This window comes from Epinephelus moara, chromosome 16, assembly GCF_006386435.1.
Source record: "Epinephelus moara isolate mb chromosome 16, YSFRI_EMoa_1.0, whole genome shotgun sequence".
Lineage (NCBI taxonomy): Eukaryota > Metazoa > Chordata > Actinopteri > Perciformes > Serranidae > Epinephelus > Epinephelus moara.
The window spans coordinates 25,587,804-25,614,729 of record NC_065521.1 but is presented as its reverse complement, the minus strand read 5'-3'; the positions used below and the strand labels follow the sequence as shown (position 1 = coordinate 25,614,729).

The window sequence follows — 26,926 nt, the reverse complement described above, 5'->3', positions numbered from 1 at the left end:
TCGCATTTATTCATTAATATAATAATTCATACTATCATAAATTGTACAAAACGACTGGTTCTTATAAATGGGACATGGTGACCTCATACTGCAGCACAACACACACATCTTGTCACAATAAAGCAATCATAGATACAAAGGATTTACAGTTGGCAGCTGAGACATATAACACTGTATCCAACAAACCAATTTATCAAGTAAAAATACAGATACAGATGTAAGGTCAACTTTACATGCCTGTTAAATTCAGGGACTTCTCATCATACACTTCAAGTTCACAGGTGTACTCTGGGGTGGGGGCTTCTGGCACAACTTCACCTTCTTCCAAGGTGCATGGAGCGGAGAAAGAAGTCTAAAGAGGTCGAAACTCCAGCAAGTGTTGACCTCTTTATTTCTGTGTCAACTCACAGCTGGTTTCACAAACATCACAGAGGTGGGGGACTCGAGTCACATCACTTGAGTCAGACTCAAGTCTCAAATCTGAGGACTTGACACTTGCTTGACCAACACTGATAAGAGGCTAGACTTGGCTTTGACTTGGTTATCATGACTTTAGACTTGACTCAAACTTGAAACACTTTAAATTTTTGCATTTGTCTAGATCAGGGGTGTCAAACATATGGCCCCAGGGCCAGAACCGGCCCGCCAAAGTGTCCAGTCCGGCCCACTGGATGATTTTGTACAATAGTGATGCACTTGTGAAGGTCTAGAAGTGCCAAGTTTCAGGCGCAAGTTAAACACTGAGTCGCTTTCGTCATGTAAAATGTTGCTTCAGAGGCTTTTCCACCCCGACCAGAGTACAGATCTTTTCTTTCACTTCAGTTTGGTGTGGTGACGTCAGGATCACAACACGAAAAATGTGGAAAATGATTGTGGAAAAAATTGAGACACATTATTGAAATGACATTTATTCTTCTGAAGACATCACAGGCTGTTTGTCATCTGTTTTGTAAATGGATGAGCATTCTTAAATGTACTTCTTTAAAAAAAAAAAATGGAGATGTTTGTTATTTATAGGATATCATGCAATGGTTTTACTGGTCTGGCCCACCTGTGATGGAATCAGACTGCACGTGACCCATTAACTAAAATGAGTTTGACACCCCTGGTCTAGATATTGAAAAGTTTTGTTTTTGAAACACAAATGGGTGATTTTGGTGCAATACATGCAAACATGGCAACCCTCTAGGATGCAGCAGGCCAATGGAGGCCAAGGCATGCAGCAGCTGCCATGGTGGGGGCTACAGCTGTCCAAAAATACTAAATATGGATTCGAGGATTATGTTGTCAATGGCACCAGGAGAGAACAGTATCTAACGTCTGCAGCTCAAAGATCAGTGATGTGACCACCACAACATCCAACTTTGTCTGTCAAAACCACAAAACAAAGGCACACAAATGTGTCTTTTTAGCTTACTCACTGTTTTATTGGCTGGTCAAACATATGACCTGAACATCAGAATTTCATATGACTTGACTTGTGACTTGTCTGACCTGACATGTGTTGCTTTATTCTCCCTACAGTAACTTCGGAATTGCATGAGATGTGTGACATACTCCCACTTCTGCTGTTTAAAATTGTGACATGAGGTTCAAGGGTGTATTTCTTTCACCACTTCTATCTTTCGAAGTTTATTGAATGCTGGTAATCAAATATAAAAAGCTGGGAAACTTTAAAAAACAGCCACATTTATGACAGGAAGTAAAGTTGCTACGTCTCTGTCCCAGTCCACATTATTAAGTACGTACAGCATCTGGCTTGAGGAACAGTCTGCTGTGCCAGTAGTCTGGGTTATCAAATGATGTGTTGCTGCCAGGCTCCCCCATGCCAGCACACACCTTGATGTATCCCCCGATCCCGGCACACCTGCCACTGCCCATCTCCTCAGGAACAGCCCTCCCCTTCACAGGGAGGTTCTGGTAGTCCGCCTGCTCCCATCCGCTTGGCATCACTCCAAATCTGGTCATCTCCTCATACTCCTCCACCGTTTCCCCCCCAGCTGTGAGCACATCTGGCCTGGGCATGACCATCCCGCTCACACTCCCCTGGAGTGCATGTTGTTTATTTGTGTTGTGGTACTTCTCCTCTTCCTCTTCCTCCTCCAGCTCTTTTTTCAACACCTCCACTTTTTGGTCTGTTTCATCTGTCTCCCCTGCACTGTTTGCAGATGTTTGACTCCCCCGTCTCTCCCATGCTGGATCCTCTCCCTCTGTGGAGTCGGATCGCCTGATATCCATGTATTCATACCTGCCCAGCCCATGAGCTGCTTCCCCTTGGTCATCCACAACTCTGATCCCGCTGTCAGAGTCCTCAGTGCGCTCACGTTTCTCTGTGGAGTCTCTTTGCTCTGCAGCACCTCCTTCACAACCCTCATCTACTTTCTTACTCCGTACAGCTGAGACTGGCATCACAGTTTCCACATGAGGCGCATCTTCTACAGGTAACAGAGCCATGATGGATGGAGAGGGTAAAGGTGATGTTTTACGACAAACTGCCACAGACGGGGCGTCTGCCTGTGATGAGACACCGCTGGTGGAGCAAGAAGGAGCACCAGACTCTTTGCTCATGATCTCATACTCCTGAGATGGATTTATCACCACCAGAGACAGATTATTCTTCAGTCGTGAGTTTCTTCGCCCAGAGTGAGAGACTCTGCAAACTGTGAGGGTGTAGAAGGAAGAAGATCAGAGGGAAGAAGCCTTGATTATGTATTGTTTATCATATTATATACCACTTATTTGAAAAACAGTCAACAGGCCTTCCTGGCTCTATATTGAAAGAAAGAGTTGCTCCCCAACTTCTTTTTCAGTCCTACTCTATTCGTCTTAATCTTCTTCACGCTGGTATTCTACAAATAATCCCTTATAACCCCTTCCCTAGTTTACCAATCAATCCGCCCATTGGAATCTATATTTCTGTCAAACCCAACAATCAAAGGAGGCACCTCTGTTATTTATAATGCAATTTCATGTTTACATTGTACCGCCTCCCTAGATTATTCAAAAGTAGCCTGGGAAAAGGATTTGGGGGTTGCTATATCAGAAGAGTCATGGACAAAAGCCCATTTACTGGTACATTCTTTCTAAGTTTGTGCTAGATGTGGACTTTTGCTATTTAAAATATTGCATAGACTTCACATAACAAAACGTAAGCTCTGTAAAATGTATCCAAATATTAGTCCAGTGTGCAACCATTGTGGGCAGTCACCAGCCTCACTAACCCAATGCTTTGGCACTGCCCAAGAGTCACAACATATTTGCAAAATGTTTTTCAGTCACTATCAGACGTACTGGGTAGACCTGTGGATCAAGATCCACTGACTGCACTGTTTGGTATTAAAGGTTCTGATCTTACATAATATGATGTTATTTGTAACCCTACTCGCACGCAGACTGATATTATTAAATTGGAAGCAAACACGGGCTCCTGGCCTTTCTTCCCTCGTGAAGGATGGGATGTACCACCTGCATTTGGAAAAGATTAAATTCTCCTTAAGAGGGTGTAAAAAAAATTCCACCAGATCCTCCAAGTCCCAATAAGCGTCCTATAACTAAACCAAATCCAGATGTCTGCAACCAAATTCGTTTGAAAGAAAATGTGGCAATATCACTGAATTGCAAATAGACACGACCTCATATTAGGACACAGGGTCTCAGCAGGATATAACATCATTTATTCAATATCTTAAAGGAAAATAATACATTTATAGGTAGCACTGGTTAGTTTACTTCCTCTTTCCGCAGAGATTTCCGAAAGCGGAACGTTATCCAACTTTCTGTGTAGGAGTGTGAGCTGAACAGCACAGTGGGTAAATGCAAGTTTTATGAGGGCTGGTAATTTGTACTCAGACGTCAAATACGGTCTGAAAAATCTCCCAAGACGTCTGGAAAAGTATGAAATGTTGAAATGTAAAATGTGTGCGAGCCCCTGAGTCAAGCAAGTAATATGATGACTCATCATACTCCCATCTTATTGCTGACACATTACCTCTCTCTGGAGTAACAGGGGACCCAGCCAGGACGTAGCCATAGTGGTCCACCTCGTCCTCTTCCTCCGCCGTCCACACTTTATACGAGGATGGACTTGATGCTGATGAGAGCTTCCTGTGCCGGCTGATGGATATACGAGGCGTACCCTTCTCTGAGCCAAACCTGGATCTGTGAAGACTCCCAGTCCGTAAACCTTCCTCACGCAGCTCTGCCTCTCTGCCACTCCCCCTGAACTCTGACCTCTCAGGCAGCGTCCGCACCGAGCTCAGTCGAGACCTCTGAAGCCACAGCTGAGACAGAAAGACATAAACTGATGCAGCAGCTCATAGATAATGGATCCTTTTATTTTTAAACAAGACGAATGGGAGCAGAATGACACGTTGAATGTGTCTCACTCCCTGAGGTAATGACCTGCTGGCAGCGCTGGGTCGTAAGATTGATTTTATTACGGCTATTTGCAAAGTGTGGTAATAATGTTGATTAAAGAGAAGCTGTTCAGAGTTACAGCTTAATATATCCACTGTATCACCTGTGCAGTTACAGGGTGGGAATGTGTTTGTTTGTGTGAATGTGTGAGTGTGTATCACCTGGCGGATACTGTCCACAGGGCTGGGGGTCATTGGCAGGTATCCAATAGGTCCGGCCTGAGAGGTACCGCTCTACAAATCAGGGAAGATAAAGTGTTATGTGCTGGTTTTCTTGGCTCTGCTCCAGTCACAAATATGATAAAAAAAAGTATCTGACTATCTAATCTAAGGCGTGTTTTATTACCCTGTAAGAATTAATCCGTGAACGAGACAAACTCCAAGATGGAGAGTGTTGGAGAGGAGGAGTATTCAAACCATCCTCCAGTCCCTCCTCGTCTTGAGCTTCCAAATCTTCCTCCAGAAGCCCTCGCTCGGATTCTCTTCGATGGATCTCTACCGAGGCAGCTTCTCCTCCTTCAGTCTACAGAAATACATGGAAGTAAAGGGTTTAAAGTCAAAGTAATCAGCTGTAAGCAGGGGCGGAGCCAGATGTTGTAAACATTTGGGGCAAATTCCAAACCTAGGGGGTCCGGAGGCATGCTTTCCATGTCAACATATGATGTGCAAGGTACCCTGGGCGCGTTGGTTGTTGACGTTCTGGGACACAGTGTCAAGTTCTTCCTGTTACATGCATTGTCTTCTTTCAAAATACACTTCTGTTTTCACAGGAAATTTAACGTTTACATACAGTCTCTTTCAAAATAAATGCACTACGTTGGTACAACACCGCAAACACACATGGTTGGGTTTAGGCAACAAAAGCATGTGGTTAGGTTTAGGAAAAAAGAACAGGGTTTGGCTTTAAAATCTTACGGGACGCGGATGCCGCTCTCTCAGTTGAAAGTCGGTGTTTGAACCCATCCACCACTCCTTCAACCCGCCTTTTGCCACCCTAACTTTAGTCTTTGTCCTGCCGCATTTTCCCCTGACACCACTGGGCACCACTAAACTATAATGGCAGCCAGCCATGCATCATGCCAACGTAAAAGGACACCTTTTTTCGTTGGTCTCTGACCCCGCAAGTCACTGCCCAAGTTGGAGTGCGGCTGGGCTCCCCAGGGAGATATTTCCCCCATTTTTGGCAAATATATGCACTTTTTTTTCAAGCCATTTGAAAAAAATTTTTTTTTACCAAATTAAAATATCATCCTGTAGACCCTACTCCCTATTTTGTATCTAATTTTTCTACAACTGTCTTCATCATTCTAAAACATAGACTATATAATAAAGATGGACGACAAGACTGCTCCCCAAAAGTGAAGCCAAAACATCTCGATCACCCCCAGTGGCTGGCTGCGGTACATCTCATAAAGCCTGCACACTTTATGTTAGCAGATGAGACATGGGCCAAACTAAAAGATCAAAATAAACGTCAAATAAATTTTTTCAAAGTCATAGTCTATGCAATTTTAGATAGTTCTTATCACACTGGTGCATGCTTATGTTTTAATTTTTCTGATAAGACTGGATTTAATTAATTTTTGATGCTGTAAAAGGGGTTTGATGACAGCTTTGTGTGTCAACTGAGTGTCAGCAATCAGTGGTGCTGCTTGAAATAGGTCTGATGGCTCAAACTTGATACTGCATCTTGATGTTGCCTCTGCAAAGACTCCAAATGATGTCACAAGTACAACATGGCAGCGGCCATATCCGGGACATTTTGGCTTCATTTTTGTACAGTGGAAGGAAGCAGAGATGCATCATCCATCTTTATATACAGTCATTGTTCTGAAACCGTCACACAACAAATGTTGAAGATGAATAAATTTCAGTCCTGCCACCTAAAAAGAGGCAAAAATTGGCTGATGTTACTATTTTCAAGTTACATAGGTAGGGTAGGAATTTACGTAAGCAGCATTTCTAATCTTGAAACCAATTTTTGTTACGCTACGCTGGAGTGGAGTTCACAGAGTGAATGTTTATCTGACAAATATGCCACATTTAAATGTATGCCGTAATAATCTGGGCTGTCCTAATTGCAAATTACAATGCCAAGTAAATGTGGTCATCAACACACTGAATCGTATATTAGAGATTATTTTTCGCTGGATAGGATGGTTTCGTTCTTCCTTGGATAGGATGATCTGGGTGTTGACGGGGAGAGAGGGGGGATGGCATGCAGCGAAGGGCTGCAGGCTGGTATCAAACCTGCTGCTGCTGCGGCAAGGACATTGCCTTTGTATATGGGATGCTTTATCTACCCACTAAGCCACCGGACGCCCCATAAATCAAACATTAGAACATTTACACAGATTTCCTTTGAGTAAACACTCAAGGCTGGAGCCCCAAAAGCCACCCCCCTGACCCCCCACTCCACACCTGGCTGTAAGATAAATGACCATGATCGCCTCACCTTGATGACAAGGTATCTGGGTGGGTCTCTTGCCATGCGGGTAAAGTCACTGGCCAGCTCTTTGAAGGTCGGCCTTATATTTTCATCAATCATCCAACCTAAAGAGAAGAAGCAAAACAATTTAGATCCAGTCTTTGTGTGTATGTGCATACGGGCTGCAATGTTTTAACACACTCACATTTAACCATGACCATGTAGACGTCTATGGTGCAGATGTGGGGCTGTGACAGTCGCTCGCCCTTCTCCAGCAGACTCGGCACCTCCTGAGGCTGCACGGATGCATAAGGCTCCGCCCCAAATGACATCATTTCCCACACTGTCACCCCTGTTCGGGAGGAGAGACGCCACATTTAAACACTGCCTGCCAAAAATTTATTTTATTGGTACATAGTGTGTAACACTACACACACTCACACAAACACACAGCCTCTTACCATAACTCCAAACGTCACTTTGATGAGTGTATCTCCGAAACAAGATGCTCTCAAGAGCCATCCATTTTATGGGTGTCTGGATTAAGAGACAAATAGCAGAGAAGTCATTCAGATTGCTTTGTTTACATTACTGGAAGAGACAGTGAAAAACACTTAGCTCTGACTCAACAATTCAGAGTGTATCTCAAACTCGTTGAGTCATAACAACCTTGGTGTCGGTGTAGACATATTTCTTGTCGTCAGGATAAAGGAGGTCTGCCACACCGTAGTCAGAGATCTGGACCTGGTAGTCATTCTTCAGCAGGATGTTGCGGGCAGCCAGGTTCCTGTGGACCATGCAATGCTCCTCCAGGTAGTACATACCCTGAGACACAAACATACGTTCAGTATATGCTCTCAATAATCTGGTATTCATAACATTTGGTCGCTCATAAAGTCCAGATGCACTCACTTTAGCAATCTGCACACACCAGTTGAGCAGGCGCTGTGGGTCCAGGCTGTTCTTGTGGTGCCTGATGTGCTCCAGTAAGGAGCCCTGTGAGCTGAGCTGGGTCACCAGTTGCAGAGTGGGACCTGGACAGATGCCAAGCAGCCTAACGATGTAGGGATGGTCCAAGCTGCCCATGGAAAGCATATGCTACACAGAGAGCAACAGTTTTTATACTTCTGAAATGTCATATATATGTCACATTAATTGCTATTTGTGTGATGTCATAACTTTTGTGAAGCTCTGATTCTCACATCAGTGATCTCAGTGAAGGTCTGTCGGCCTGAGCTATCCTGGATGGTCTTAATGGCCACGGGGATCTTCACTGTCTCTCCCTCCGGAGTCCAGAAACCCTTAAACACAATTAGATGTACAGCAGGAGGCGAATCAGTTCACATGAGTCTGTGAAACTTGTGAAGGCCTCAGACTAAAACTACATCTGCACATATATATTTAAGAGGTTAATAAATACCTTGTGCACTGAGCCAAAAACCCCCAAGCCAAGGGCTTTAATTTTTTTCAGCTCTGAGGGTCTCAGGATGCGGGCATGTACCTTGGTACCTTTCTCTCCGGGACCCAGTGGCTCAAAGCTCTGCCAAAAAACAAGATCAATTCCCAGATGATTTTTCCCTCTCTGAATACAAATGCACGCAGCAGCCAAAGCAGAAGTAGCTTATGAGGCTGGATGGTCTCCTAAGTCTTACCTCTCCACTCTCCAGGTACCTCCTCATGGCTCTCTTGCGGCGGATGGCCAGGCCTCGGTGGTACAGCACACCCAGGAAAAACAACACCAGGCAGAAAATCAAGCCAGCCGGGACACCTAAAGCGATGCCTGTGATCTGACCACTGCAGAGTGAAGCAGAAAGAGATGCTGATAAGAGGTTAAAAAAAAAAAAAAGGCTTTGCTTTGTCAGGAACTGATGTCCTGTGGCAAAGGCAGCAAGCAGATCTAATTCACCAAAAACTGGGTTTCTTCAAGGTCGATGTGAGGTCAGCTGGTTGCTCCAGCAGCTGAGACACTGATCAGTAAACAAACAGGGAATGGATTCTTATGCATGTCGTGCACAAACAGAAGCAGACCAATTACATTAAGCCAATAGAAGGGCAAAGTTACTGATGTCCATAAATACTCACACTGCAAGAGGTGGTCGGTAAGGAATATTAAACAAAACATATATATAATAGACTGGCATTACAGTTTCCATTAGTTCATTAGTTGTGTGCATGATTTCTATGGGATGACACAGCTTCTCAATAATATGTCACAGGTCATGGGCACTGAGTGCTGCCAGATAGTGTGCTCACATGAGATATATGAATTGAAACTTACGCAAAGGATCAATATGTTAAAGGGGTTTTAAATAAGCTTACATTACTGTATAAAGATCTATAAGTGAAAAATAGAAAGAAGCAAAGGACTGCAGAGACTGAATTTATCACTCTGCTCTGTTGGGCAGAGAAGACGGAAGAGACAGAAGACAGGGGGTCATTTCCGTAACCTATTTGTGCCTGCAAATCAAATTCTTATTGTTTTTTAATTTTAATAATCAAACCTTTTAGCTGAAAGGTTCGTTTTTCTTATAATACTATATCAAGTGTTTAGGCACATGGGACCACAGTTTTTCTGATATTCCATTATATCTTAGTGAAAGCAGCAGTCCCATGTGCCCAAAGACCAAATAAGGTATGTTAAGAACATGGCTGCATCTCAGAAACTACAGGGAGCACAATCGAGTTTTTGGTATCTATGCACTCATATCAAGTTGAATATTAAAGATATGCACAAATATGGAATATAAAAACAAAATCAAAATCATTTGATAAACAAAATGTAATTTAAAAAAATTCAAGTTGTACTGTTAGATACTGCCCAAAGTATGTTGGTACCAGCTTTCAGGACCAATGAATAATTAAATAATTGTTGTGGCATTTTTCCTTATCATACCACATATAGTTTTGGGCACATATGTGTAGTGTTATAGTCAATCCCACCTAAACTGAGACCAAGATAGGACTAAGGAAATTATTAAAGAAGGAACAGCAACAGTGTAGTGTTTTATATTCACCAGCAGGGGGAAACACTCACCTACTAACTGCCAGCCTGACTGCCTCTAAACAATCATTTAACCCTGGGCCTGAGCACCTGTAACAGATATACACATCATTATTTAATTACTGTGACACATCTGTGGATAAACTCATGAAAATACAAAGATATACTTTGAGTCCAGTCTCACCCCTGTGTGCAGTTGTGGTGACATGGTTCACAGTGACCCTCCCTGTTGGGGTATTTGAAGATCAGTCCCCTCTGTCCGTCATTCACACCAGTGGGACATGACGACATGCAGTAAGGACCATCTCGCAGGTTGGCGCACTCCACACACTCATCTGCACCCTGTCATAGAATTAGAGGAAGGCAGAAAATATGATGAGGGAGGTTATTTATAACTCCATGGGGAGGCATTGTAACCTGCAATGCACTGGGCTACGGTGCAAGAAACTGCGTTTGTGTTCTACCTACAGACTGATTCCAACACAGAGTAAATGATTAAGACCATTAGCTGCTGCATATGATTTTATATATAATGGACGAGGAGTGGCAGAGAGTCGATACAAAATGTCTTAATGGAAGCAGGCAGTGACTTCGTCAGCATTTTGTAGAGATTAGTTGTAGATTTTACTTTGGACAGACGGTGTCTCAAGGACGTCAGAGGTTTAAAGATGATTAGATAGTCAGCAGAGCAATTTTATTCTAATGCAGGGCAAACAGTAACTCATGTCTAGACAGTATTTATATAGCCCCTTTCCCACTGGATTAAAAAAACACTGACACCCATTAATATCTGGCTTTTGTCTGACTCTGCAGTAGTCACGTGTATTTATCAGCCCCGGCTCTGATTGCCTGTGATCGGCAGCAGGGCGTAAATATAAATGGCCCATTCTCTGGGCCCGTATGAGTGACTGTCACCTTAGAAATATGCCTATATTCAAACAAGAAATGGAGCGACACCTGCAAGCTACTTCAGAAGTCAACTCAAGCTGCACTGATTCATACACACTCTAGTCATACGTCACTCTACATGTCATCTACAAAACACGCCCTCCTTATATGGCGGTCTATTTAAGCTGCAAAATCTTCCTAGCTTTCCCTTTGCTTTGTCTATGCTGCTGCTGCTGCCCTGCATCAGTACTGCTGCTTGGTCTTTCAGCCCCAGCATCCACCTGCAGGCTCCGGCCAAGGGGGGGAATATTCTAGACGCCAAACTCTAACTATGTTCTGCTGCTGAAACAAACATTTAAAACATGAGTTGTCTGATTGAACTCTCCTTAAATTCAAAAAGGTGCCTTTTGCTATATATGTACCCTTGAAAAAGGCAATACAATCCTTTTTTTTGTAAAATAGTCAGTAGCATCTGAAACAAAATCATATGCTTATTCGACATAAGCTATATATAATCTATGAAAGGATCATGTGATGAAACAGTATGTGAACAATAGTGTGCACGAGGGCCCATCATAATAACGTGCACTGGGGCCCACTGTAACTACCTTACGCCACTGATCAGCAGTGATGGAAACATGACACCCAGTTGGACATGCTAGTTTCGCCCATTTCGCTGAACAATGCAATTATTTGCCATCGCAAATTCTGACCATCTCCTTTCAAGCAGCACTCGAACATCATTCCAAATTAGTCGGTGCAGAATTTGAAAGAAGAAGTTTTCCCCGTACATTTTTATTGGCTCTATATTTATATCTGTGACGTCAAATGAGATACACCACTAAAAAAACCCAGAAAGGCATACTGGTCTGCTGCAGGGTCGTGTACACTGCTCTGGTCTACTGGCTATAGGAAATGAGTCTATTGCTTATTTTAAGTGGGTTTTCACGCATTTGAATAACCCCCATATTCACCCTAATTCTGCTGGAAAATGGTTTATAACTGTATCAGGGTTGTAGATTTGAGTTTAGAAGAGGGGAGACTCAGTGAAACAAAGTGAAACTGTTAAGAAGTGGGACAAAAAAGGATTATATATATACCACTGTGGCAGGACACGTTTTATGTACATTTGTAGAGCCAGGCCCCCCACAATATTAAGATCAGGTAAACAGACAAATGCAAGTCAGAATCCATACAAAGGCACTGACTGAAAGTGATTACCTGTCCAGTACAGCTGGCTCTCCCACTCTGAGGCTTACACTCTGGATGACAGGCGGCACATTCGCCATCAGGTCCTGCAAATTCCCTCGGAGCTCTGGGGACACGATGTTCAAAATATAGAGTCAGATAAGATGAATAAATTCAACACATATCAGCAAGAATATGAACACATACATGGATTTACTGACCCAGAGTGAAAATTACAGCTGCCCACACATGTGCCGTCTCGGCTGTAGTTCCTACATGAGAGACACTGGTCGGGCCCCGGGCCCCAGCAACCTGAGTCTGAACACAGCGGGTCGCACACATGGCCCTCTGCAACTACACACACAACAATATGAGAAGAGCATCAGTTAACTGAAGGAGAAGATGACGTGTGGAATTAATTTTACAGACCAAAATATATGTAATATATCAATATAGAGACTAAATTCAACTACTACATTAATCATCAACTAATTTGATAATTGATTAACCTGCCTAAGTAATTTTTCAAGAAATAAAAAGTCAAATCCTCTGATTCAAGCTTCTTAAATGTTAATATTTTCTGGTTTTCGTTACTCCTCTATGACAGTAAACTGAATATCTTTGGGTTGTGGATAAAACAAGATATTTGAGGACGCTATCTTTGTCTTTAAGAAAAAAATAATCAGTATTTGTAGTCCCAGAGAAAGCAGCTCAAAGAATAACAAAATAAATCAATGTTTTATTTGGATTATAGGCAGTTTTTGTTCAGTCTGTCCTCACCGCACTCAGCCAGCGGCCTGTTGTTGTTGAAGTTGTTGACTCGAACTCTGCGGCCTCTGAACAGCTGCGCCCAGTTTATGGTGTGGTGGTAACAGAGGTTGGCATTCTGACTGATGTACACACTGCCGTCACTGATCTCCCGGAGAGAGCGCAGACCCAGTGAGGTAAGAGTGCGGATGCGCATCACCATCAGAGAAAAACGCCTTTGGTTGGAGGGTTGGAGGACGGAGGAGGACACAGACAAAAAGAAAACGAAGAAAAATACATTCAAATCAGTCAGAGAAATATTTGAAAATGAGCATATAGCAAAGGATAACATGTTGTTTTAGATCTAAACCGAGTGGCATATTGCAGCTAGGGGATCTACATTATAGGGATCATACACACACATGAAGTCCATACCTGTTCACAGCTGTGCAGCACAGAGAGAGATAAGAGGTTAGAAAGTGTCAGCACAATACACGGGGGGCTCGTCATGAGGTGTTAACACAGAGAGCAGCTTATAGCAGATAGGAGGGTGTGGAGTGTGTGAGAGAGCAGCGATGACACACGCTTATGCAACACACTTCACATGTAATACAGACCAACATGAGATTAAAACACAAGAACCAGAACCAGCCTGAAGCCAAAAGCATGTGTAATTACATCTTAAAGGCTTTGGTGGCTTTTGAAAATCTATTCTTCATCATGTTATGATAATAATAATTATCACCTGTAAAAACAGGGTTTACAAAGTGTTCCGACAAACAAAGCAAAACAGAAGCAAGAAATCTCAGAGGCGATATCACAATAGAAGACAAACTATGATGCCAAACAAAAAAATGAGGTAGAATTAAACAAGATGAGTGTTTTATCAGGTTATTTTTGACTTTTACTGATTTAATTTTCAGGTACATCAACTTCCACTCTAAACATGCACATGAGTGTGTGTAAACAGGCCTTACTTGTAGAGCGACCTCCCTTGAATGGTGGTGAGACTCGAGAAAACAGACAGATCGTTCAGCTCTTTGGGCCACGACTGGATGTTTAGGATATCTGACAATCAAACACAGTGATAACATTTAAACATTAGAATTATAAAGATACTGTCGACTGTTATGGACCATTTATAGCATATTTCAAATAGCAGCGATTCCCAACCTTTTTCGATCACTGAGTAAACTGACGATTCTTGGATAGGTGACATATTTTATGGATATTAAATATCATATTCAGTGCATAAAAATAACAGTACAGAACAATTGATAAACTGTGTATGTAATAACCAAAATAGTGAACACAATAACTGCAGGAAGTTTGCGTAAAATAAGCGATTTGGATAGATTCTGAGCAGATTATTTTCACATATTGCATTAGAGATGAGTTTTTCTGATATTTTACTGTTCACTTCTTCTCTGACACTTGGCCATTGTTCTATTTGTTGTTTCATTGTGTACTTTTCCAAAGCAGGACAAGGCTGTTAAGCAGAGAGTAAAGGTTCTGTTAGTATAGCGTGGGGTCAGATCTTCATGTTGCCCTTATTCTGCTAGATTTTTTTTTTTTTTTAAATGTTATTTTAAATTAAAAAAAAATGTTTTAAATAAACTTAAAAAATAACAAGTTCATTAAGAAATACACAATATGCTGAGATATCGGCTTACTGTATGTATGTTTTTAGAAGTTTTCTTACACCCCTTAAAATCAAGAAAGTGTAGCGACCCCCTGTGAAGCTTTGGCAACTCTTAATGGGTGCTGGGACCCACCCGGATTGAGAATCAGTGGCATATACTGTAGTGACAATCTCCCAGATTATTAGATGGATAAATGCAATAGGTATCTTAGGTGTAGAAAACAACAACACACACTCTGCTGTCTTGTATCCAAGACTTATTTCCAAGGGTGGGTGGATTGACAACAAAATATAGATACCACAGATACTACATTTTCATTTTGAAGATCAATTTTAGTGTTAATAGGCTCGATACCAATATAAAAGGGATCAGTTTCTCTCTTCTTCTTATGTACCCATTTGTAGTAAAGACTAAAAGTGTCAATGCCAAAAACACTCCATTGAACACTTCTAGTGCATGTTCTTTTTGCTTCTTCACTGCTGTTGTCATGTTGTGTGCACTCAAACAACACACACAGCATACTGTGGCAACTGCCCATAGGCCCTGGCTGATGGCCGCTATCGTTGGCGCCATGACCAGGTGCTCAAAGCAGTTGCATAGTGGTGTGCACCCTGACTAGTTTAATCTGACACATAAATGCAGCGATGACTGAACGAAAGAGGAGAAAAACGGAAAAGAAGGGAGGAGGAGGAAGATGCCTCAGCATCCAGACCTCTGACACAAAGACAGAGTTCACTGGCAGAGTCTTTTCAGAGAGGCTCAGACAATAAATATCCAGGTGTACAGTACTGAAATTAATATTTTAGTGAAATCAGATCTTTAGTATTGGTTAGTTTGAAACTTTCAAACTGTAACTGGTCATCATTCACTGTTACATAAGCACACTGCTCTCTCCTACATGAAAGAACATAAGTCTCCTTTAATAATTAAAAGTGTCGGTATTGATATTGGTGATTCAGGTCCTGTATTACATGGTATCAGATGAAAACCAAACTTAATGGCATCACCCATCCCTATTTATTTCTCTTTATGGTATTTATTTATAAACAGCTGTATTACCATGTGACTGAATGTAACTTTGACAAGATCATGGAGCAGTCTAAAAAAATTACGGTATACTAAATGATTCCAAACTAGGGAGGATATCAATTTAAAAACATACAGGTACACTTGGAAAAATGGTTGAGTTTGAACAGTACACTTTACTGTATATATACACACCTGTTATTTCTCTGACGGTGCGAAACACTTCCAGCTTTTTGGCATCCAGGGGCGGGATGTTTTTAAAGTCATCTCTATGAAGAATAAAAACAAATCATATTAACAAGCTGACCGTACATCGCCACACTCTGAGTTCCATCATGCAGGGCACACAATTACCCAAGAATCCCTGTGACCAGGAAGTGAAGGCTGCCCTGGATCTTGGTGCAGTTGATAAAGCTGTCGATGTTGCTGGAGTCCACCGTCTGCCTGTGTTCAGCGCCGGTGCCTTCACACACTACAGGGATGACCATCATTAGCTTCGATGACTGACAAATAATCTCAGTGTAACAACCAAACAGTATTTTTTTAGTGTTAACCTTTTGGGCAGAGTCCACTACAGAGCTCACACTGCCTCTGGCCCTCTCGCTCCACCTCCATCTTGTCTGGAGGACAAGCGCTCACACAGGAGCTGCCATCCACCACAAAATGGGCTGCAAGGGGAAAGAAGGAGATGATGATGATGACCCATGATGAAACAGCATTACAATGACAATAAAGGCTTTCGATTTCTAAACCAGCTACATTTCCAAGAGCAAAAATGGCAGCCAAAAGTGCAGAGGATGTTACAGAAGAGGATACATTTTACAGTGTTTTGGCTGACTCAGGTATTCAGCCATATTCAGTCGAGTCATAGTTTAACGTAGCAGCCAAAGAAATGCAGCAGAGAGAAGCAGAGGCTGCAGCTGCAAGAGGATATGGCCACTAGGGACCCTAAAGAACCTGAGCTGCCGAGAGCCAACACCGGCTGATGGTGCCTTTGTTCAAATTGCCCTCCAATGCCAGCAGAAGCTGAATCATTCTGCTGCAGTAAATTTCCCTTTCACTGTGTGCAGTTTTTGTTGGATGCAGGTGCTGACACCATCCCAGAGAGAGCCGATGTGTAACTATGCACTAAAGTTTTACTCCTAGCTTGGACAGAGTTGTGCCAGAGACCTTTTTCCGGATCCAAAAGATAAACTGGAAAAGACAGCCAAGACCAGCAGGGCAGAGAGGACAGATATTACGTCTGTGCCAACCAAGTAATAGCATCTGGTGGTGATACACTGCACACAGTGCATCGTGGTACATGTAGGTGCTGCTGGAAATGCTTGGTGAGCAGGAGTACTCTGCTTCATCTGTCAACATAGCACACACTGACGAACTGATCGCTTCAGCTGACTACATTTACCATCAACACTGAGGGACATCCACATAAGAATCTGTTTGAAGCAGGCTACGTTTTATGTTGCACCAAAAGTCATAAGACAACATGCTGAGGATGCAGACACACAAACAAGCACAGGCGACTCACTGGGACACTGGGAGACACAGATGGATCCATACTGATATTTGGCATTAGGGTTGGTCTCCATTTGAAACGTCTGCTTGTTATAGATCAAAGTCTGGGGACACTGAGGCACACAGGCTCCAGAGTCGTTGAAATGACGACATGCCTATACAAGTACACACAGACACAAACAGACATTTACATTTACAAAATGAAATATCTGTTTAAAAACAATGACATCACGAGTCAAACTTATGATTACTGTCATCATCCATTATGGATCACACAGTAAAGAAATCATTTCACAGGAACCTATAACCATGGTTTTCAGGTTTTTGCTAAAATCATACAAATCACCTCTGTTTAATATGACCTCTAACTGCATTCCAAAATAACACTGTATAAGCTTTTAGGCTGATATTTAGCCGTGATAGCAGCATGGCTCTATGGGGATGTAAAATGTCCGACTTTGGTCATATTTGACTCAGATATCTACAGAACAAATCTTAGTAGATTATTTTAGTGGTTTTGGTGATCCTCTGACTTTTTTTTCTGGCGCCACCAAAAGACATTTTTGCTTTTCATGAAATCTCAAAAACTTTGGATGGACTGCTGTGAAATTTTGCAGATTCATACTCTCTTCATGATGACCTTTGACATTTCATCAAGCACAATCAGGTCAAACTCCATTTTATCTTTATGATATTCCAGTTAGCAAATTAAAGAATGCTATTATGCTAAACTAAGATGGTGAACATGGTTGATATTATATCCGCTGTCAGCACTGTGGCGTCATAATTGTGAGCGTGATAGCATGCTAAAAGTTAGCATTTAGTTTGAAGTACCTCTGGCCCTAGTGGAGCCCAGGCCCCCAGGAAGTGAGTCGGACTTCAAAGCCAATATAAGAAATGGCCAACAGTGTTGCCAACTGTTTTCCAATAAAAGTAGACAGCACTAGCTCCAATAGTCACTAAAAACCACTGATTGATTTCATATGATCATTTGCATATTGGTGATATCATTGTGCATTAACGGAGGCATTAAAACTTTGTTTAATAGGATTCAATAGAAAAATTCTCAACAACTGTCCTCTATAAATCAGTCCCTCCCCGACCTCTTTTACTATTGGGGTTTGATCCCAAATTCCAATTCAGCCTAATAACATATTTTGAAAATCTACAAGAGCTGCACGGATAAATCATTTTTTCCCCATTCAAGTTAGCAGAAGGCTGTAAATGTGAATAAAGCCAGTTGGCTCAAGAGAGAAAGAAAGATCCAGGTTATTTTACACGCAGGAAGTCGAACTTTTTTTGGCTTAATGCGCCACTGAGCAACTATCATAGGAATGAACAGAGCCACGCCTCCAATGCTGTTTTCTCTTCAGCCTATACATCCATGGTAGAGCCTATACTGCTGCTAGCTTGGCTGTGAACTCAGTCTCTTAGTCTTGTTTATCCTCCAGGCACTCAGTACTGTAAAGTCAGCTGCCATGAACTATTGTTTTCACATGCTGTTTTAAAATCAAACCCAGAATTCAAAACATAAGCTGATGTCTCAGAGAGAATAATCCATTTGTTTCTGTTCGGCAGCTGCCTTAAATGCCAGATTAACCAACGAAAAACAAAAAGATCTAAAAACAGTCTGTATGCTGAAGTGTGTTACCAAACGGGGATTTCCATACCACACTGCTGTACAGTGTTACTGTAACAAAAACCATTAGCTGCCTGGAAGATGCGAGTTTAATCAAAAGTGCGTGCATAGTTTCTAACTGGATAAAATCCACCTCTAAGGTCCTTAAAATCGTATATGTTACGATAGAATCAAATGGGATTGGAGGCATATAATTGAAATTAGGAGTGAAATCATTGTTTCCAAAGCTTCTTTTTAGCTTCCTTTGTTACTGAAGAATGAAAAACCCACAGTGTGTCTGCAAAGACTGCCTTTCTCTTCATTTCTTCAAAGATGAAGTACTTACGAAACAGTCCACGTCCAGAGGGCCTTTACATCCCGCTGCACACTCTATGTGACAGCAGTCCCTGGGGCTCGTCCCAAAACACCGGCCATTACACTGTGGAGCGCACACCGTCTTAGTCACTGAGACACACAGGAGAGACGGGGTTGAACAGAGGTCACCGCTGTGCATGTGTGTGTGTTGTGTCTTTGTGTGTGTGTTTTTCTGTCTATGAAAAGAGACACAGTGAGGACAACGAAGGAGGAGAGAGAGAAAGTCAGAACAATTGGGCACTCACAGATCTGACACTGGTCCTCATTTGGCCCCCAGCAGTAATCTCCACACGATTTGTGGCATGGGCCTGAGAGAGAGACAAAGACAGGGAGCACTTATAAGAAAGAGACAATCCAAAGATAATTTGGGGATATGTGAAACAGGACCAGCACCAACCTCTCTCTCCATTGTAGCGGATGTCAATAGGAGCACTGTTGTCTCTGATGATGTCTTGCCAGAAGATCCAAGGGCCATAACTCAGGTACTTGTTGTTGATAATCTGCACTCCTCCCTCCAGAATCTCTGTGAAGAAATGTGTGAAAAATTACATTTATATAGAGAGAGAGTAGACAGGATATCCTTCAGCAGATGCTCAGACTGCAGCCCACGAATCAGAGTCACTGGGTAAATATAAAATGCTTCCTGTGTGTATACCAGTGGGTGCAAGGGTGGAAGTACAGGCAATAAACAACCTTAATAATCTTGTTTTTTAATTAGGATACATATGAAATCTTTGTGAGGCCCCATAGGTTCTTTCTAATATCTGTTTTGATCCTTAAATGGATTCTTGGAGCCGAAATTGTCCCACTCCTCAGTATTTTATCATCATTTTGAAAACATAAATATGTCTATAGCTTCAGCAACAATGTCCTGGGGTCTCATTTATAAAGCAAGCTGTAGGATCCATACTTAATACATACGTACAGACAAAAGCCAAAAATTGCATGCAAAGAATATTCAACAGTTTCTACAATCACGCTTCCATTTCCCTTTTCCCATCTTCAAAACGTCCGTAAGCATGGGTCAGAGTTTCTTCCACCAGGTCTTTTGCATGGGAAATGGCGTACGCCTCTTTCAGGACTCATTTTGTGCATACGCAATGTATATAAATGAGACCCCTGGTCCTGGTGTTGTGCACACTGGCTCACAGTCACACTGTCAGGGTTTACAGGGACACTTGATCAGAACACAGCCAACGTTAATGTTATTAGTAACACCTGTGCTTTTCCTGCTACAACTAGTCAAAACAGGTGCTGTGAGAAAGGCCTCTTAGATGTCAGAGATTTTGGGAATCAGGGAGAGGAGACTAAAACCGAGTCCTTGCATGCCTTGCCATAAATCACCACCTCTGGTTTTTATACCACTTAGGAACAACATTTTGTCCTGCTACACTATAACATCTGTCAACATCTGTATTTCTCTGCCAATGAAATGGCACATCAACAAAACTAAAAGAAGTTTACTTAGAGGAGCAGCCTGCAGTGGTGCCCTCAAGGGGTGGCCAAGGGGGGCAAGGCGACCCTGATACAAATGCTGGCCTCCCACTGACCTCCCCCACCAAAGTAATCAAAAAATAATTAGACGCCTCTATGGGATGTTTTTAAACTTGCATAGGTGTATCCCATAGACTGTATATAATAATGGACACAGCTGCGATGATGTCATCTAGTAGTTTCTCGACTCCTGTTCTGTTGCCTCAAGTTCGACATTTCGGCTGCTTCGACATCTTGTTTTTTTGGAGCCACAGGTGACCACATTTGGATGAGAAGGTAGAGCTGTTGAGGTGAAGAGGTGGATCTGACTCATAAGGACTCACACTTTGTCCGAAATTGTTGCACATCTAAAAATAAATACAATTTCATGACGTGTTAATCACGTTTGCACAGAGTCCGAAACTTTCGTTCGTCATTAAAAGTTTCCAAACAGGTTGGATTTTCTGCGTTTATCTGCATCCATCAGAAGACTTTAGAGACGTTTGACCAAGAATCGGTGAAGAAAATGTGGCAGTGGGACACAGCCGCAACAAGACAGAGGAACAGGGTGCACAGAATCATTTCATAACTCAGATAGCTCACTTTCAACAGGTCAGATAGTAATATTCAGGTGGATGATGATAACGAGGAGAAGGATGTGGACCACACACAGAATGTGGTGACAGAGAGAGAGTGGTGCCAGCCAGACAGGTGACCCCAGTGTAGCAAGACAAAGGAGATAATGTGTCCTTTGATTTTGGCACATATTGCGAATTTTCACAACAAATAGAACAGTTAAACAGTGTGCAAGATTTCTGTGCGGAACACCTATAGACTGTAGCGATGCCTCACACGCAGCCTGTCAGTCAAGTGGCCATACCCTTAAATATGCCTTAATAAAATGTAAATGGCTGAATTGCATAAAAATTGGTTTTGGTGTTTCACCTCAATATTTTCTGTGGTCTCATCTGGCCACCCCTGTGAAAAATTTCCCAGGCACCACTGACAGCACGGCCTGCATTTTTCTTTTTGATGCTATTGAGTCTTAATGCCTTTGTTCTCACTGTTTTAAAGGCCTTAGATCTCAGAAAAATGCTTTTCAAACCTTGCACATAGGACATCTTCAGTCCATGCTTCTTTTTTATCGGTTATTCTACCTGTCAGATTTGCGAGCCCCAGCTGCCGCAGGCCGTTGGAGCCGTCCTTGGGGTAGTTGAAGAAGACAGAGAGAGCAAAGCGTCTCTCATAGAGGCTGTTTCCTCTGATGACTCGTAGTTGTCCCAAAGGAATCTCCTGAAAGTGGTTCATGGCAATGAGGACGTAGCCAGTCACCTCACGGATTGTCTGGAGGGAAAGAAGAGGAGCACAGGTCTACGCTTTGCACATATAAATAAGATAAAAGACAAGGCAGAGAGGAAGAGGATGCTTTTTTTACCTTGAGGAAGGAGAAGTCCCAGTTACTCTCAATCTGAGTGATCTCCAGGTTTCCCATGATGATCTCACAGCTGTCATAGCGGTCCTTAATCAGGTTGTACTGAGTCTCTTGAGAACCTGTGGAGCTCAGTCCGTTCTGCGTACCAGGACACACCACTGACGTACACAGTGAAGAAAGATATATATCAGAACAAGAGATACTCAAAGGGTTATTTAAAGACTGGTGAAGAGAACTGTGGGTCAATGTAAAACTCATAGTGGATTTCCAGAGTCTGGCTATAGTGTGTCATGCTTGTAGTAAGCAGTAGCGTGTCATTTTCTTATCTGCCTTGCTTAGTTTACAGTTTACAGGAAAAATTCCAAGGATACACAGTTTGGGGCGAACAGACAACCTGACACCTATGACATGTGAAAGGATATCCAAAAACACTATCGAGAATACCTGGATATTTGGGCAGCTCCATAAGCAATGAAATAGCGTACCCTTTATTCCATATTTATTACATATGTCAGGGGTATTGGAATTGAATTCATTTAACATGGTTGGAGTTACATATATTCTCATTATCCCACTTATATTGGAGTATTTTAAAATGGGTGTTAAGGGATTGTGTTTGAGCTTTGGGAGCCGTCCATGATTTTTTTTTTTGGAGAATCGTGAAATCAGGCCCCTCTTTGAGTTGTGTTTTACAGCTATTTCTTTCACAGAGTAAGGATTTTGTATCTTAGATATGTAAATCCTTGTACTACAGACCATATACTTTACATCGCAGCAAGAACATCAAGTCTGTATTATGTTTTGTCTGTTACATTATATATAAATATAAATCAGAAATCAGAAATCATATAAAATAAAAATGGGGGTTTGGGGGTCCTTCACAAGAAAATTCTGACACCAAACACACCATTTCCATTCTGGTGAATGTCTATGCACCACTGTGTTCCTCTTCTGTGTCCATTTATGTGTCTTTAATTTTACCTGAATAAAAGTGCTGTTACTCTCACATTTTTAATGGAGGGAGAAATGCACATGTTTTAAATATTATGCTCTATGTACAGTGACCTTGAGTGTCTTGAAAGGCGCTGATAAATAAAATGTATTATTATTATTATTATTAAGGGAGATGTGTTGCCTGTGTCCCACCTGAAATCTACACCTATGAATACAGCTATAATGTGATTTTGACAAAGGGTTTCAAGAGTTGTTGTCTCCTAATTTAATTTAATTTAATACCATCCAGAAATGAATGGAAACCAACCTTAGCTTGGTAGAAAAAAAATTACCCAAAATGTAGCATGCCTTTGAAAATGACAGGCAAAAACACAATATGGTGCTTTAAAAGGAAAGAACTGATGAATGTCTGAGTGTGGGGGTTATATATGTCTCTGAAGTATTTTTAGGTTTTGTGAGTCTTCCTGTCACTGTGTGTGCTGCTGTGCTGACTGTAGAGTTTGATGTGAAGAAGAGTAAAACAGGCAGGCTGTAACCCTGGTACACGGAGCAGTCCAGGCCTGAGGCTGATGGAGTGGAGGCCGAGGGTCGAGGGAGAGGGGCTCTTCCCAGACAAAGTTCCTCATTGTGGTAAAGCTATAAATGTGGACAGTGTGTCCCAGTGACTGAAGAGTGATGCAGTGACAGACAGTGCTTCTGTGTGTGCGCATGGTGCGTACGTATGTGTGTGTGTGTCTGAGGGGTCTGCGTTGCTGAGATCATACCAACGGACAATGGGCTGTGTGTGAGTAGGACTTTCTGGCAGAGGGAAGGGAAATATCGTGAACGGAAGGAGACATGCACACCATCTCGTACTGACCAACAAAAACTATGGGGCTGAACATTTATGTGCAAAGATGTGGCACCTGCAGCCATAAACACAAGTCACATCTCCTGTCTCCTTCGGGAACATGCAGAGGTATAAACCAGAATCTTACAACCTTGGAAGCTTGTTGCATGTTGCTGTACCATAACATATCCCCATGCATTTACTTTTATGCATGGCTCTCTTGAGTGAACATAGAATAGAAGTCGAACTCAGAGTTTAAGTGAGAGAGTTGCATATCTTTGACTACACATGCATGCCTGCATCACCCAAACAACTGAGTGACCTTTCAAAAAGAAAACTGTCATTATCACAAAAACAATCATCTGCAGATTGCATTTACATCAACATGAACAGGACCAGCTGTCCTCAGTAGCTTTTAACAACTAGGGGATTGTTGCCATGCAGGCAATGTTGTCTCCAGCATGACATTAATGTTGCTGCAAGTCGTCACTAACAGTATATAAAGTGCTGATATATTGCTGCATTAAAGGCCTTGATTAGAGCCCGGTAATAACAGTAAAAAAGCTCTCAGAGAGGAGAGTACAGTGAGTACTGTGTGAGCTGAGACAAAGGAAAAAGAAGACATGAGGGTTAAAATGCTGCCCTCTTAACCTCTGACAAGTCCAGATGGCATCCATGTTAATTACTATATTCTCTTCTGTTGAATTGTGTTTTATTTTATCATGTTATATATTGTACTCCAGGAATGCATGTTAGAAGCTGTGACCTTGCAGGGCAGGCAGATGCTGAGGATTAAGTGCCAACAGGTGGACTCAAGCAGGAAATAATTGATTAGATAATTGATAATAATAATGATAATGACAAAAAAAAAGAAAAAGGAAGAAATGAAGGTTTACAGTTTTTTAAAATGCAGCCATCTTGGCCTCCAACGAGTCTAGATGACATAAATGTTAATTATTCTATCATGTTCTAATATATAGTTGCATATCATGTTAAAAGCTGTGACCTTTAAGGGCAGACAAATGCTGAAGAGTAAGTGCCAACAGGTGAATTCAAGCAGGAAAATAATAATAATAAATAAGATAATTAATAAAAATAAAAATTGGTTTAACAATTTTAATTAAAACATGCACGACAAAGTTTCTGATATGTAATTAATAATCCCCCTACCTTCATGGGTTTGGCATGATGCTGTTTGTAGCCTCCACGTCACACACAGTAAAATGACTTGCCACTGGATCATGTTGTAGTCGAATCTATTCAGTGATATATTATCATATCACACAGCTTTAGGTAGTCCTCCGAGAAGCCAAAGTATGGATGTGTATAAAAAAATATCAAAAATAATAAGGCTCCACGTTCTGTCTCTGGAAGACGAGATATAAAGAGAGACAGAGGAAAAATATAATCCAATATCATGTGGTCAAAGTGAAAGAGAAATACAGCTCCTCCTTTAAAACTTCGCACCAAATATTAGTAATAAGTGCAGATAAATCGCGCCAATTGCAAAACTGCAAACAACGAACAAGTGGCAGTTTATTTTGAAGCTGGGTCTCCCCTCCCAGAGAGGGACATGTGATTGGCCAGGAGCCCGATTTATTCACCAATCAGAGACTGGTCCGTCATTTTTTCAGGAGCTGCTGCTTTAATTGTTGCACCGAGCATCTAAGCGGGTAAAAGCCTCTAAGATACATGAGGAATATTATTTTTTTATTATAAAATATTGCTTTTATTTTCTCTTAACAAATAAAATACCTCCAAACAGACATAAGAAATATAATTAATACAAATATGCAGCTTCTAAAATGGCAAACAAATCATCCTTGTGAACACCATGTTCCCTACACGTCCCATTATGTGCAGTTATTTTGGTTTCATGTTGTCAGCTGCTGCATGTGCAAGCAGTGCTGTGGTCTCCCAGTCAGAAGCCCAGTGCTGTGAGTGGCTGCACTGTTTCCCCCTGTAAAGAGCAGTATTGTCCCAGCAGCCCTGTCAACTGGTTAATCACCTCTTTGATGCGTATGGAGCAGCCTGTCACAATGGGCCACATTGTCAGATGGTCAAGTGACTTCTGAACCCAAAACAAGAACACGCTTAATTTGAGAAAATGGCCCCAGAGCAGGCGAGATTCCTGAACAAGAAGCTGCGAGTCGCTAATGGATGGATATCAGTAACTGCTTCTGACACTTGTACTGTTAATCTTATTTTGTGTGAGAGAGAGATAGCTGGACAGTTGCTGCTTGTTTGGAAGTATGTGGGGATTTTATTAATAGTAGGACTATTTAATCATTATAAAATATGATTGTAGTGTTGATCTCTTTTGATGTGATCACCAAGTCACTAAGAAATAAAGCCTCTTTAAATGTAACATGGTGTAGGTACACATGAATTATCTGTGCATCAAGCTGAACTCACAGCCAGCAGTTTTCCATCCAGCAGGAGGAGACAGAGTCTGAGGATTGGTGCTCAGATATCAGAGCTGCAGCAGGGTCTGTGGGAGGTGGACTCTCGGCCAGTGTTTGCACCTACATGGCTGTTTTTACATGATCACTCTCTGACCCATAAGTTTAAGAACAATCTCTCGTAGTAAAATCATCAGCTGTGATTTGTCCACTTGCCTATTGAATGATGGAAAACTTTACGGAGCCACATTACTCAGTGAGCTGGAAGAAAATCTCACAGCTTGACTCAGTTACATAAACAGCAAGTCAGTGTGAGTTCTTGCTCAGTGAAACACTATAAAGTGGAAATATCACAGTGGAAATTAAACGAATGAGTGTTCGGTGATTATGTGCACATTCTCAGGAGGGTTCCTCTGTTGTCAGGTCAAGAAAAGTGGCTTCAATAAAGGCCCTGATGGTTACTGCAGCGTCTGGCCACCGTGGTGTCAGCCTCAGTGTCAGCCCTGGTGGCCCTGTCCCTTCCAAGGCGAGCCGTGGGGGTGACTGCTGTGGCCTTTTGCGGTTGCCACTCCCTTCAGAGATTGATGAATTGATTGTGGGGCTGCTGCCAGTGTGTCTGTGCCCTGGGCGAAGGCGTCCCGGTTACGGGTGGGAATCCCAGCTATGGCATCCGCCCTGGGGCTACTATTGTGGCTGTCCTGCAGGGGGCCCTGGGGGCTGGTGGCCCCGGGAGCAGCTCTGACCCACATACTGCTGTCACACCCCTGGAGACACAGCAGCACTCTCCCCTACACGGACCTCTGATTGGCCCAGACAAAATGACTCTCTGTGGAGTGCAGCAATTCCACAGGGAAACTACCTGATTGTGCCAAACTTCTCTTGATGGCAGCAGTTAGGAAAGGCCAAAAGAGAAAGACCACAAAGATCCATGTCCGTCCCACCTACTTGACCTGCTCTCTCCCAGGCAGCCCATGTCCACCGGCACATTTTCA

The 26,926-nt window shown here is 42.2% G+C and overlaps 1 protein-coding gene across 1 annotated transcript; it reads right to left on the bottom strand.

Annotated features, from left to right (window-relative positions):
• On the bottom strand, positions 1-25,025 carry erbb3b (erb-b2 receptor tyrosine kinase 3b). The gene is made up of 28 exons (XM_050065811.1): positions 24,703-25,025; positions 21,753-21,907; positions 21,475-21,661; positions 19,242-19,367; positions 19,090-19,152; positions 18,816-18,934; positions 16,865-17,006; positions 15,891-16,004; positions 15,691-15,808; positions 15,532-15,605; positions 13,645-13,735; positions 12,701-12,903; positions 12,142-12,274; positions 11,954-12,047; positions 10,029-10,186; positions 9,878-9,934; positions 8,496-8,637; positions 8,264-8,383; positions 8,046-8,144; positions 7,756-7,941; positions 7,513-7,668; positions 7,305-7,380; positions 7,049-7,195; positions 6,871-6,968; positions 4,762-4,938; positions 4,578-4,649; positions 3,989-4,280; positions 1-2,660 (listed from the first exon to the last, which is right to left on the bottom strand). The coding sequence occupies exons 1-28, from the start codon at positions 24,773-24,775 to the stop codon at positions 1,738-1,740; spliced, it is 4,395 nt and encodes a 1,464-aa protein (XP_049921768.1). The 5' UTR covers positions 24,776-25,025; the 3' UTR covers positions 1-1,737.
• Positions 25,026-26,926: the final 1,901 nt, after the last annotated feature.

Coding starts and splice junctions, on each gene's coding strand:
- erbb3b (XM_050065811.1), bottom strand. CDS start 24,775: ATGATCCAGTGGCAAGTCATTTTACTGTGTGTGACGTGGAGGCTACAA. Junction 21,662..21,752: donor GGGACTTCTCCTTCCTCAAG/GTAAAAAAAGCA, acceptor CTTTCCCTCCAG/ACAATCCGTGAGGTGACTGG. Junction 15,809..15,890: donor TAGTGGACTCTGCCCAAAAG/GTTAACACTAAA, acceptor TCATCCCTGTAG/TGTGTGAAGGCACCGGCGCT.